Here is a 14357-nt window from a genome sequence, read left to right on the forward strand (position 1 = left end):
TTCCCCAGGGAGACATTTCTGGTTGTCACACTGGAGCGGTGCTACTAGCATCTCCTGAGTAGAGGCCAAGGATGCTGCTGATAATATCCTACAATGCACAGGACAGCCTCCCACAAAAAGAACTATATGACCCACAATGTCAACAGTGCTGAGAAAACCTGTGTTAGAGTGAACGCCACCAGGATGATTGTTTCAGATGTCTGGGGCCACACCCTGGGTGTCTGCAACATAAACAACTCTTATTTATGCTCGCAACACGGATGCTCAATTACAAAACTGCACACTTCTGAGTTGCAAGACCAGACGATAACCTTGTCTTGCCATCAATATGCGTAACAGACGGGAATTTTACCCCAAACACTTAATGTCAGCATCAGGGAAGTAGAGGGGGCAGGATGACAAAACAGATTTGCCTTTGTACTGAGCAGCACAGACCTGGATTTGAATCCTGACTAGGCCACTCAGCCTATGTGGCAGATAGCACATTTCATGACCTCTCTGAGTCTTCAGAATGCCTCCAATTGTAAAATTTGATCCTTTTGTTGTGATAATTAAATTAAGAAAACTCAGTTCAGCCCTTAGTGGTCCATAGTAGGCACTCTGTCTCTATATTTCTTGGATGTAGCAAACACTTTCTCTAAGGGCCCAGAACATTCTGCTGCTTAGCTCTTTGATCTGGACAACACAGCCTAAAGTCCCAGGAAAGGATGGGCAAAAGGGGAGTGAAAAAATGCCTGAAAATGCCATACTTACCAACAGGGGAGATCCAGGAATCACCCAAGGCAACTCCCGCAAAGTTGCACTTGATGGTCCCTCGCTGAATGGCCTGAAAGAGGAAACAAGAAACGTCCTCAGGCCAGGTGCAGTGACTCACGCAGTAATCCCAACACTTTGGGAAGCTTAGGCAGGAGGATCGCTTGAGCCTAGGAATACAAGACCAGCCTAGGCAATGTAGTGAGACCCTCATCTCTACAAAAAGTTAAAAAATCAGTGGGACATGGTGGTATGTGCCTTATAGTCCCAGATACCCAGGATGCTGAGGTCAGAGGATCACTTGACCCCAGGAGGTCGAGGCTAGCCTGGGCAGCATGGCAAAACCCCATCTCTACAAAAAAATACAAAAATTAGCCAGGCACGGTAGTGCTCGTCCGTAGTCCCAGTTACTCGGGAGGCTGAGGCAGGAGGATCACTTGAGCCCAGGAGGCAGAGGCTGGAGTGAGCCATGATCATGCTACTGTACTCCAGCCTCTAGCCTGGGCAACACAGCAAGATCCTGTCTCAAAAAAAAAAAAAAAGTCTGAATATTTGAGATGAAAATTTACAGAAATAGAAAGTTGAGAACTACTGATTGAAGAAAGCAGGCTGAAACCAGTATGTATAATATGATCTCATTCAGCTAAACAATTCTATATAAATGTGCACAAAAATATTTAGAAAGCTATATACCCAGATGCTAACTATAGTGATCTCCATCAGGTGGGAAGGTGAAGTTTTCATTTTTAATTTATGCTTGTTATAGTTTCCAATATTCTATAATGTACATATGCTGTTTCTAAAAGTTTTTTTAATTAATAAATCTTAAAAAAAAACCCTTATTTAAGCTCACTGATATTCAAACATAGGAGATAGAAGGAAATGTGAAAGTCTTTTACTTTGCCTCATTTGTGCCCTCGCACTCACCAACTGACTGCAGTTAAGTGTGTCATGTATCCTTCTAACCCTTTTGTTTGCCGTCACAGCATACAAATCTATCTCCACATATGGAAGTGTTTTTGACTTACAAACAAGGTTATCTCATATCGTTCCACAACTAAATACCCAAAGGACGACTTTCCACACTCAGTATATATAGCTCTCTGTATTCTTTCTTTTTTCTTTCTTGCAGAGACAGGGGTCTCACTATGTTGTCCAGGCTGGTCTCTAACTCCTAATCTCAAGCAATCCTCCTACCTCAGCTTCCCAAAGTGCTAAGATCCATTCTTTTTTTTTTTTTGAGAAAGAGTCTCGCTCTGTCACCCAGACTAGAGGCGCAATCTCAGCTTACTGCAACCTCTGCTCCCTGGGTTCAAGCAGTTCTCCTGCCTCAGCCTCCCTAGTAGCTGGGATTACAGGCGTGCACTACCATGCCCAGCTAATTTTTGTATTTTTAGTAGAGATGGGGTTTCACCATATTGGCTAGGCTGCTCTCCAACTCCTAACCTCAAGCGATCCGCCGGCCTCGGCCTCCCAAAGTGCTGGGATTACAGGCGTGAGCCACCGCGCCCGCCTGGATCCATTCTTTATGCTGGCTGCAAAGGGTTTCATCTTGGAAAGATATACCTACTTTATTTAAGCAATCCTCTACTGACAGCCAACCAGCTGTTTTCAGTTTATAAACATTATAAACAATGGCATAATAAACATTCTCTGACATATACATATGTATAAGTATTCCCATAGGACAAAATTATTGGGTGAAATGACACATATCTTTAAAAAATTGACATTGTCAAATTGTCCTTTTAAATTTAAATTAATTTGTATTCCCATCAAAAGTGCACGACAGCACTTATTTCCCTGACTTCTTACCAAAACTGGGTGTTACCAGTCTTTTAAATATTTACAAATCTCATGGACTTGGCTTACTAATAAAAGCTGAAGATTTTTCTTATGTCTAAAGGCTGTTTATAATTCTTCTATAAATTGCTTGTCCACATTTTTCTACTAGGACATTGGTTTTTGTTTTTGTTTTCATTTTTTTCCTGAGACACAGTCTTGTTCTGTCACCCAGGCTGGAGTGCAGTGCCATGATCACAGCTCACTGCAGCTTCAGCTCCTTGAGCTCAAGCGATCCTCCCACCTCATCCTCCCAGGTAGCTGGGATTACAGCCAGGAGCCACTGTGCCCAGCTTATTATTATTTTTTTTTTTGTAGAAACAGGGTGTCGCTATGTTGCCCAGGCTGGTCTGGAACTCCTGGTCACAAGCAGTCCTCCTGCCTGGGCTTCCCAAAGTGCTGGGATTATAGGCGTGGGCCACTGCATTCTGTCCTAATTTTTATGTTTAGATTTTAATCCATCCAGAATTAATATTTTATACAAGGCAAGAATACAAGTTTTCTATTTTCCAAAGTGATAGGTATTTGTCTCCATTATTTTTATTTTTATGTCTAGATTTTAATCCATCCAGAATTAATATTTTATACAAGGCAAGAATACAAGTTTTCTATTTTCCAAAGTGATAGGTATTTGTCTCCATACAATTTATTGACATTATATCCATGCCCCAATGATTTGAAATGTTATCTTATATTTATATATGATCATATATATTTATATAAAATATAAATATATGATACACATACATATATATGTGTGTGTGTTTCTGGATTCTGTATCCTGTTGCAATTAACCTATTTGTCTATTGCTATGTTAGTACCACATTCTTTTACTCACTCATGCTTTATATCTTGTTCCAGATCTAGCAGGGCAATCTTCACTCTTCTTTTAAAAACTTTTTATGGTTATTACTACAGATTTAATCGTACTCTGCATGTACATGGCCCTATTCAAAGTATATTTAATAGCACGTGAGTATATAAAAGTAACATAATTGATTTTCTGTCCAAAACCATAACAACAAAGTTATTTTCCATTACCTTATAAAGCTCTAGACCAATGCCAGCTGCCATTTTTCCTCCATAGGACTCTGAGAAAATGTAGAATGGAACTGTCTAGCAAGAAAAGGAATTTACACAGAATTAACTACCTTGATTGCTTTTTGAGTCACACAAATTAATTTCAAATTTCTATTGCACATAATGGCCAGAAAAAACAAATCTGCTTTGTCTTCCTCCCCCACCACTCCATATCTGATTATTGCGTCTGATTAGAATGCTCACTCCAAGGTCATTCTTTCAAGTTAAATATCAACTTTAGAGATGACAGAAACAAAAGTCCACAACCCAATCTTGGGAATTAAAAAGTTTTCTCTGAAATCAGCTAGTCATTAAACTCTGGAGGCAGTTCAGGTTTATGCTGATGGATGTAGAGTTGATATTGCCAGCCCTTTACTTAGCTGTTCCTGAGTCTTTGCTTACCTGGAATTCTTTGTGGCAACTGAAGAAGGTCTTCAGGAGAACCATCATGTCTGAAGCCACCATAGCCAGGTCCTTGGCATAGGCACCACTACCATTCACATAACTGAACCCAGTGCCCACAGGATTATCCACAAATAGGAGACTGGCAGCCTGGAGCTATGTACCACGGAGGAAAACGAAATGTTGCAATCAGACATTTGGTCACCAATCATCTTTGGATCATTTTCTACTAGCTCAGCAAAACCCACACATGTGAGGATACCAGCGTGGTGATGATATCCCTGTTGCTAAAAGAGATTTTTAAAAATAAGGGACAGGAACATAGAAAAAAAAAAAACAAAGAAAGGCCAACCGCCCCCCCCCCCCCCCCGCCCGCCGCAAAAAAAAAAAAAAAATGGAGAGGCAGGAAGGAAAGATTAACACACAAGGGGATCAAATAACTGGGCTGTTGCTTTTCATATAATACAAATGTACTAAATGTAATAAACTAGCACAGAAAGAAGCATGCAGAGACAGTCTATGCACTAACTCGAAGAAGCCAGAGGACACTCAAAGTCTGGACACACATCAGTTTTCTTGGAAATGCATCAAATTTCCACATTGTCCTGGCTTCTCTGTACACTGCAAGAGCAGAATTTATTCTAATACCTTTTCCAAAGAGGTTGAAAGTTATAAAATTTACATATAAAAGATCCTGAATAATGACACAGTCCAGCCATGTCCCTTGCTGATGAGGAAATTAAAGCCCAGAAAGAGCCCAGAATGTGCCTAAGGTCACAAGATCGGACAGGCAGTGGCAGCATCAGGACTGGGACCATGGTCCTCACTCATATGGCCCTTTTAGTTCTAGGAGGCTTGGGGACAATGGGGGTGGGGAGTGGAGGTAGAGGATGACTCTACAACCACTCCTGGAAGTGAGACTTCTGTTGGAACCAAGCACAGGAAAGGCACAGGCCAGGAGGACAGCATGTACAAAGACCCTGAGGCAAGAGTAGGAAGCACTTAAGAAAGACCAGAGGCCAGGCACGGTGGCTCGCGCCTGTAATCCCAACACTTTGGGAGGCTGAGGTAGGAGGATCACGAGGTCAGGAGATCAAGACCATCCTGGCTAACACGGTGAAATCCCATCTCTACTAAAAATACAAAAAATTAGCCAGGCGCAGTGGCGGGCGCCTGTAGTCCCAGCTACTCGGGAGGCTGAGGCAGGAGAATGGTGTGAACCCGGGAGGCGGAGCTTGCAGCGAGCCGAGATAGCGCCACTGCACTCTGGCCTGGGCGAAAGAGCAAGACTGTCTCAAAAACAAAAAAAGCAGAAAAAAAAACAAAGAAAGACCAGAAAGCGGCCGGGCACAGTGGTTCACACCTGTAATCCCAGCACTTTGGGAAGCTGAGGCAGGTGGATCACGAGGTCAAGAGTTTAAGACCAGCCTGACCAGCACGGTAAAACCCCGTCTGCCCTAAAAATACAAAAATTAGCCGGGCGTGGTGGCGCATGCCTATAATCCCAGCTACTCGGGAGGCTGAGGCAGGAGAATCGCTTGAACCCAGGAGGCAGAGGTTGCAGTGAGCTGAGATCGTGCCACTGCACTCTAGCCTTGGTGACGGAGGGACATTCCATTTCCAAAAAAAAAAAAAAAAAAAAGACCAGAAAGCTTAGCTTCTAATGCGAGAGGGAGGCTGGAGGAGGAGCACTGAGGAAAGTGGAGAACATTCATAGCAATAGGTGCAGCCGGGAGAGCCGGAGCACAGAGAGAGGAACAGCCACAAGCCCTGAGTGGGGCCCACGCTGTGCAGCAGCCCCAGGGTGGGTGTGCCCTGTGCCCATGGGCAGCCTGGGCGTCAGGGCTAAGCAGGTGGACAGTGGGAGTGACCCAAGGCTGGGTTTGGCAAGGCTGTAAAGGGAGAAGGATATGGGAGTTGACCACAGAGGGGTGAGGGAAGGAAGAGACGATAAGAATGAGGGGGAGGTGTGAGAAGGGCAGCAAGAGAGACAATGAAAGGGGAAGTCAAGATACAAGTAGGAGGAGAGGAGAGAGAGAAAAGGACTGGGGGCTGTGGCTGGAGGGTGCAACCATGGTGTCTGAGACCGTGGAGATGGCCAGCGTGCATAACACAGGGTCCCAGGTGTCTGCTGTAGTAAGTTTTTGAAGGCAGCTGGAGAGAGGGGTTGTTTTGGAGAAGGCGAGGCAGACTGGTGCAAGATAAGCTGTCCTGAGAAATGGGAGAGAAGCTAGGCCAGAGAGGAAGCCTGCGGACAAGTGCCCATGGCCTCAGTAGTCACAGGAAAAGGAAAAGGACAGCGAGGGATTGCTACATTTGTGGCCCCTCCCAGAGTTGGGCAGGGCCTCTGAGAGGCCACAGGGCAAGGTTTAGCTCAGGACTGTCCTCACTGTACCCAGGTGGTTTTCCGTGGTTTGAGATCACTGTCAAGGGGCCCAATTTCCTCAAAGTTTCCAAATCCAGTGCTGGAACCGCCTGGACCACCCTGTGGAAGAGAGAAGAAACAAACAAAAATTTTAGTCAGATCTTAGTCTTTACAATGAATGACCACATTTGCTATAGATGGTTTATGAGTTAGTGATGGCTGGGTCAATTTGCACAAAAGACACAATTTCTCCAGTGAACCAGGGACTTCCACATTAGCAAAGCTCCCCTAGTAACTGCTGAGGTTTTTCTCTGAAAGGAGCAGAGCTGAGCTAAGAGGTCCTCAATGGAATGTTCCTGACTCCTGATTTTTTCTTTTCTTTTCTTTTCTTTTCAGACAGAGTCTAACTTTGTCACCCAGGTTGGAGTGCAGTGGTGCAATCTCGGCTCACCACAGCTTCTACCTCTGGGGTTCAAGTGATCCTCCCGCCTCAGCCCCCTTAAGTAGTTGGAACTATAGGCGCACACCACCATGCCCAGCCCGGCTAATTTTTGTATTTTTTGTAGAGGTGAGCTTTCACCATGTTGCCCAGGCTGGTCTCGAACTCCTGGGTTCAAGCAATCCTCCCGCCTCAGCCTCCCAAAGTGCTGGGATTACAGGTGTGAGCCATCACACCCAGCTGCCTCCTGATTTTCTGAGCTGGAGCCTTGGCCTGCCGTAGGCCTTGCTGACCTGAAGGAGCTCTAACAGGACTAGACACTGGGCCTTCTGACTCTTCCTCCATCACCCTCTCCCCAGGAGATGGGAGACTCTTCAGAGTCCCTGTGGATTGATAAGGGACCCAGACTTAGAAGCAGTTTGATCAAGCAGATTCTGTGGATATAATGCAGCAGTTTCTAAAGTCCCAGGGCAGGGAGAGTTCGATACTGTGAGCATCCATGGGAGAGGGAAAGGCAGGATTCTGAACCACAGCTCGGTGTTGGGGGCAGTTCTATGGGCTCTGAGGGCTTCAGAGAAAAAAGAAACTAAGAGGCAAATAGGACAGGTTGGGTGGGCTTTCTAACTGAGACAAGAGGAGGCCCTTTGGGAGGTGGTCAGGGGAAAAGATGGTCAGTGCTTTTTCTGGACAACTCCAGGGGCCAATTGAGGTGGGGAGTCTATGAGGAGGGCCCTGTCAGCTGAGGCGAGTGAAAGGGCAGAGGACCTAGAATAAAAGGATATGGCCTCTCTGTGCACTAGCAGGATGGGTAGGAAAGGGAGATATGAAAAGACGAAATGGGGACCGGGCGCGGTGGCTCACGCCTGTAATCCCAGCACTTTGGGAAGCCAAGGCAGGCAGATCACTTGAAGTCAGGAGTTCGAGAGGAGTTCAAGTCCTCCCTGGCCAACATGGTGAAACCTTGCGTCTACTAAGAACAGGAAATTAGCCGGGTGTGGTGGCGCGCGCCTGTAGTCCCAGCTACTCGGGGGGCTGAGGCACGAGAATCACTTGAACCCAAAAAGTGGAGGTTGCAGTGAGCCGAGACTGTGCCACTGCACTCCAGCCTGGGTGACAGAGCGAGACCTCATCTCAAAAAAGAAAAAGAAAAAAAAAGATGAAAGGGAATACCTTGGGCAAAACAAAAGCCAGGGCAATTTGTGTAGGGAAATCTAAAGAAAAAAAAAAAAGACAAGATAGAGTCAGGGCTAAAGGGTAACTAGCAACAGCAAGAGGGCCCCAAAAGGGAAAGACTTTACAACACTAATGTTTTGAACCTGGACCAACCTAACTCTGATAAAACTGGAAGGCTATACATCCCCCTGATCATATGCCCTTTGTATCTTAAGATTTCCTAAGCAGTAAAAAGTTCACAAACCGGATGAAGATGTTAACCGCAGTCCTATTAAAAATAACAGAAGTAAGGGTGCAACTCAAACGTCCCCCAAATAGGGGAACAGGTTAGGCAACCATACCACATCTACTGCGTGGAATGCTACACTGCCACTTAGAATCATGAACTATGAAAAATGATGTGGCAACATTGAAAAATATTTATAATGCAATATGCAATAAATTAAAGCCAGGGATCTACCCTCCAATGAAAGCTGGGTTCCTTTTTCCTAATGGACTTACTAGGATGAGGTAGGATCAAAGCAAAAGGAGAAAAGCTGGAAATCCTAGGGGTTGGGTCTTTGTGGGAGAAATCTCAGTTCTCCTCTGCTTCTGGTAAGCCAGGGAGACAGCAGAAGATGACCTCTCCCTCTCCTCTCTCCTCATTCCCCTCTCCTCAAAAGGCAATGAGATGCTGGCTGGAGGAAGCCTCTGTTCTACGTGAATATATCCTATTGTAAAACCTCTTTTTTGTCTAGAACTTTGGGATAGGGTGCTAGCATGGCCCAGGGCTATCCAGAAACTCTGAGACACAGTCAGTGTGTCAGTGGACCAAGTGAAACGCTTCGAAGACTTGAAAGTGTCCCTAACATAGTTTGCTAACCCACTCAGAAGACATGACTTCGATTCTCAAAGATTCCCCCGAGAGAAGTCAGCACCATGTTCTCAGTAGGCTGCTAAAATAGATCTCCTTTTCATCTAAATTAGTTATTTCTTCTGTACGCATAATCTTTCTTCTTCTCTCTTGGGTCTCTGGGTAAGTGAAGAGCAATTTATTCTCTTCAGTTGATAAACTTCAAAGGAGAAGCCTCAGCCTCAGCACTTGTGCTTTTGTCTGCTTTGTCTTCCCTTTGTAAGCTTTCATTTGGGGGTAAAAAAAAAAAAAGAAAAGTTCTGCTGATGAACAAAAAGTTTGAAAACCACCAAAATCTCCCAGATTAGACAGCCAAGGCCCAGAGGAGGAAGTATCTTGCCATGGCTCTAAGTGGCAGGTAGGCACTGAAAACCCGAGGCCCCTGACGGCAGGCCTGAGCTTGTCCACGGCCTGGCTCTCCCTGCCAATTGTGCCGCACCTTTGTCTCCAGCCACCGGAGGTGAACAGGGCTCCCCAGGCTGACATACAAGGGTTCTTTTTCTGCATTATTATCATATCCGCACCTGGGGCTGAGCCTCAGCTCTAGCCCTCAGAGGTGGCACAAGTGATAATTCCAAAAGAGAAAGGCCCCTCCCTGAAAACTGCTCATTTTCACTCTCTCTCACCAGAAAGTCTGCATCGACCATCCTGGGAGGCAAAACCCAGGTGGTGGGAGTCTGCTTATAAATACCAGCATTGTTGGAAGACGTCCCAGTAGCATCCTATGGAGGTGAGCACCTGGGTCCCTATTTACTGATGAGGGGCCCAGGGTTCCAGCTGGGCCATGCCTACATTTTCCAGAGGCAAGACCATGTTCCTTAATTCCTCCCTGGTGGGTGGTCTTCCGGGTGGGGGTGGGCCATCTCTGGACAGATATTTCAGAAATGCCAGAAAAGAGCCTCTGCCTGTCCCTACAAATCTTTCAACCAGCTCCCTGCCTTCCATCCTACAATCAGAGCTCAAGGGTAAAATGCAAACACACTCAGGGAAAGGGGGAAGGCGCAACAGTCACACGAAGGTGCAGAAGGCTTGTAGCAGTCCCTTCAAAAGATCAGCTTTTCTGGGGGTAAGAAGTTAGGGTTCAGGAAAGGATTGTGTGGAGAGGAAGGGAGGGTCAGGCTACCTCAGGTCTTTGCTTTGGAACCTTCCATAACACTTTCTTTTCTTTTTTCTTTTTTTTTTTTGAGATAGGGTCTTGCTCTGTCGCCCAGGCTGGAGCACAGTGGCACGATCTCAGCTCACTGCTACCTCCGCCTCCCGGGTCCAAGCAATTCTCATGCCTCAGCCACCTGAGTAGCTGGGATTATAGGTATGTGCTACCATGCCTGGATAATTTTTGTATTAAATATTTTTAGTAGAGACAGCGTTTCACTATGTCGGCCAGCCTGGTCTCGAACTCCTGGCCTCATATGATCCACCCACCTCGGCCTCCCAAAGTTCTGGGATTACAGGCATGAGCCACTGTGCCCGGCCTCAAAACACTTTCTATCACTATGTATTCAAATGTATCATCAGGAGTTTTCAGTGAGCCTTCTTGTGACCGTCTGGAAATATAAAGAGACTCTGGCAAAAGGCTAGAACCCCCTCGCCCTCTGATTTAGCCTCCTTGGCTATACCATTGCCTCAGCCTATCTCAGAAGCACGCCGAACCCCCAGGTCACACTGCTGGACCAAATCGGCCCTTCACTGCTGAGACATCAGCCCAAAAAGCAAGCAAAGAGCCACACAGAGGAGACTTGGCCTTGACCTCAGGCCAGGCTGGGAAGCTACTTTACCTGAAGCCACATGACCAGGGGCAGTTCTGAGAAGTTCTTGCAGGAGTTGGTGGCATAATAGAGCCACCAGAACATGTAGGCATCCTTGCGGACCGTCACATAATCCCATACTTCCTTGCCCTCCTCTGTGGGCCAGTCAATGACAGCTCCTGAAACAGAAGTTCAATTTCACTCTCCAGAAGAGTGCCTAATGTACAGGTAAATTCCAAGCCTGGTAGAGACAGCCATGCTAGGCTAGAGATGATTTGTTTTATAGTTTGGTAATTTATCCACCCCAATACATTGCAGGAATAAGGAAAAAACCTCGGCTATGAAAAAAGAAACCAAACTTAATAGCGGCATAGGAGGCCAGGGGCTTTCACTTTTTCCTCTACACCTTTCTGTAATGTTTGGATTTTTAACAATAAATATGAAACACTTTTTTTTTTTTTTTTTTTGATACGAAGTCTCGCTCTTGTTGCCCAGGCTGGAATGCAATGGCGCAATCTCGGCTCACCGCAACCTCCGCCTTCCGGGTTCAAGCGATTCTCCTGCCTCAGCCTTCCAAGTAGCTGGGATTACAGGCATGCACCACCACGCTAATTTTGTATTTTCAGTAGAGATGGGGTTTCTCCACGTTGGTCAGGCTGGTCTCGCACTCCTGACCTCAGGTGATCTGCCCGCCTAGGCCTACCAAAGTGCTGGGATTACAGGAAATACTTTTATAATTCTGTAAAAACAAGAGAGATTTATATTTTGAGTAAAAAAGTAAAAATCTCAGAATGCAGTATACTGGTTTTTATATCATATTTAATACATGAGTAAGACACCAGGCTTGGTGGCTCACTCCTGTAATCCCAACACTTTGGAAGGCCAAGACAGGCTGATAGCTTGTGCATAGGAGTTCGAAACCAGTCTAAGCAACATATCAACACCCCATCTCTACAAAAAATGCAAAAATTAGATGGGCATTGTGGCATACGCCTGTGGTCCCAGCTACTCGGGAGACAGAGGTAGGAGAATCGCTTGAGCCCAGTAGGTTGAGGCTGCAGTGAGCTGTGATCACACCAGTGCACTCCAGCCTAGGTGACAGAGGGAGACCCTATCTCAAAAAAACAAAAAAACAACCAACCAAACAAACAAAAAACATGAGTGAAGAGGCATCACAAATTAGTGGGGCTGAGAATATTCAATATACAGTAATGGAGCAACAATTACCTTTTTTGGAGAAAAAAAGAGAAATTTAGGTCCTTTCAACACTATAAACGAAATAAGTTCCATGAGGATCAAGCAATTAAATTTTAAACTTTAAACATTAAAAAAATACAAAAATATAGTTAAATATATTTCTAATGTCTGGATGAGGAAAGAATCTAAGCAAACCCCAGAGACTGTACAAAAGAAACAATGATGGAGGTGAGAACAGAAACTTGTTATATTTCTATACAACAAAATTTCTGTAAATCAAAAATAAAAAGGCAAACAGCAAAGAAAGAGCTACAACAAATATGAAAAAGGGCAATTTTCCTAACTCATGTAGATGATTTTTTTAAACTGAACGATATATATCTGTGTATGTGTGTTTAATATACGTATCCTATAATCCCCTAACTCCAATTTTCCTTACTTAACTTTTCTAGCATCCACAAAATATGTTTTAGAAAAGAGTAGGCTAAATACATTTTCTTTGTCACTTTTTGCTAACGTAACAATTTCCAAGTTATAGCATCTTTTTTTTTTTCCCTCCAAAACCACTCTGGGAAAAAAAAAAGTAGAGGGGCTGATGTTAAAAGATGATGGGAGGGATCCCCTCGGTGACTGGAGTTTTCAGCCTTCTATTTCCTCCCTTCTCAAATTTCAAGCCCCATTGGTCAGTAAAAGAACACTGGTCCCAACAGCTAAAGAGACAGGAGTAGAGAGGAAGACAATGAGAAAACGTCTTGTAAATAAGAAAGAGCCAGGGTGGTGGCCTGTGCCTGCAGTCCCGGCTACTTGGGATGCTGAAGTAGGAAGATCACTTGAGTCAGGCAGTTCCAGACCAGCCTGGGCAACATAGCGAGACCCTGACTCAAAACAAAACAACAATGGAGATTAAGAAAATCAGAAAGTGTCCTGAGGAGCAAAACAGATGACTAAAACATCACAGACTTAGCTATAAGGTTCTATATACAAGTAACACACGATTATATTGTCCTTGACAATAACAGATAAGGCTGCGCTCCCTTGAGAATGACAGATAAGGCGCAGGTCCCTTTTGACCTAACCCCAGGCACTTCTCCCTTGCCTGGCAGTGACTAATGGTAAAATTGGCAGAGCTACTTATTTTACAAAATCTCCCAGACACTCACCTAAGGGCCAGATGATCCCCATTTTAGAAAAGGAAAACAGAACTGTTCAACAACTTGCCTAAGGTCACAAGGCAAGCTTCTGGCCAGTTCCAATTCTCAGGGCTTGCTTCAGACTAGGAGAGGTTTTGCTGAAAATCAATTTGCAAGTCATCCTATTAAACACAAATCTGTTTTTTGCCAAAAAAGATCGCTGTGGGGGAAGATGTTATCTTGTTTGTTTTGATCAAGAAAAGAAAGGGCCTTATCTCAATGAAATGTCCCATTCGTGGTAGGATTTAAGGGTACTTTTGACCGCATATTTCAGCTTAAAATAAAACGACTTTATATCCTCATTTAGCAGCCAATCACGGCCTTGGAATCGGGGAAACCTCATTGACCAGCAGTTTCCCCAAATCATACATTTCTGCACACAGCTTCTATCTAGGCGTAGGAGAGAACGAAAGCACTCAGACCACCCAGAGCCAGAAAAGGACAAAAATAGCACTTTGAATTTTTTAAGGAAAAAAAAAAAAAAAAGAGTGAGATTCAAAAGCAATATAATTACACACGGTAAGAACCGGGGAAAAGAGACATGTTTTCAAAAGCACAAACCCAGTAACAAACTCTCACGCCTGGAGAAAAAAGAGGCATGGCAGCTGGTGCGCCTCTTGCTTGAACCTACCTGCGCTCAGGCCCAGCAGCAGCGGCAGCAGCAGCAACCACCGCGGGACGGGACAGCGCCGCAGTGCCAGCTCCATGACAAGTACCGCACCGCAGCATCAGCAACAGGGGGGACCCGGCGCCCCATCACGTGACGGAGGCGGACGGGGCGGGGCCGGGCCCGGCCGGGCCGGGCGGGTCGGGGGCGGGGCCTGAATGGGCCGGGGGCGGGGCCTGGGCGGACCAGGCAGCTTGCTGAGACCCGCACGCCCTCTGCCCGGCAAGCCCACCAGGACCCCTGCAAATGCGCAGGGGCCGTTCTGTCCGCCTGGCCAGGTTCTCTGTCATTTTAGGGAGAGTATTTCGGAAAGGAGACATTTGATGCAGATGTTGGATTTAGGTTGTGTGACCGGATCGAAATACTAAAGGGAATAACCACCGCCCTTTCTACCCCTCCCATCTCTTCCTTCCCTCAGCAAAAGAACTGACGTTTTCCAACACTGCTACATCTGCGAAGTCAGATTAAGCCAGCTGGTCGTTGGCAAACAGCGGGATTTCATTTTCAGATATGTATTTTTAAAATTATTTTTCTTTTAAAGTTATGTATGTTATAAACGTTTTGGAAATATGAACAAAAAAGTTATACATAACTATTGTTGGCATTTTTTCC

The 14357-nt window shown here is 45.3% G+C and overlaps 1 protein-coding gene across 1 annotated transcript in view; it reads right to left on the minus strand.

Annotated features, from left to right (window-relative positions):
* The window catches only part of SCPEP1 (serine carboxypeptidase 1), a 28872-nt gene extending 14903 nt beyond the window's left edge, over positions 1-13969 (minus strand). Inside the window, exons 1-6 of the mRNA XM_004041296.5 lie at positions 13710-13969; positions 10722-10870; positions 6473-6562; positions 4078-4233; positions 3637-3711; positions 754-826 (exon numbers count right to left, since the gene is read on the minus strand). Of these exons, the coding sequence (XP_004041344.2) occupies positions 754-826; positions 3637-3711; positions 4078-4233; positions 6473-6562; positions 10722-10870; positions 13710-13785 (619 nt within the window). The 5' untranslated portion in view covers positions 13786-13969. The remainder of the gene's footprint in view (positions 1-753; positions 827-3636; positions 3712-4077; positions 4234-6472; positions 6563-10721; positions 10871-13709) is intronic.
* Positions 13970-14357: the final 388 nt, after the last annotated feature.

The sequence above is a fragment of the Gorilla gorilla genome, chromosome 4, assembly GCF_029281585.2.
Source record: "Gorilla gorilla gorilla isolate KB3781 chromosome 4, NHGRI_mGorGor1-v2.1_pri, whole genome shotgun sequence".
Classification (NCBI taxonomy): Eukaryota; Metazoa; Chordata; class Mammalia; order Primates; family Hominidae; genus Gorilla; species Gorilla gorilla.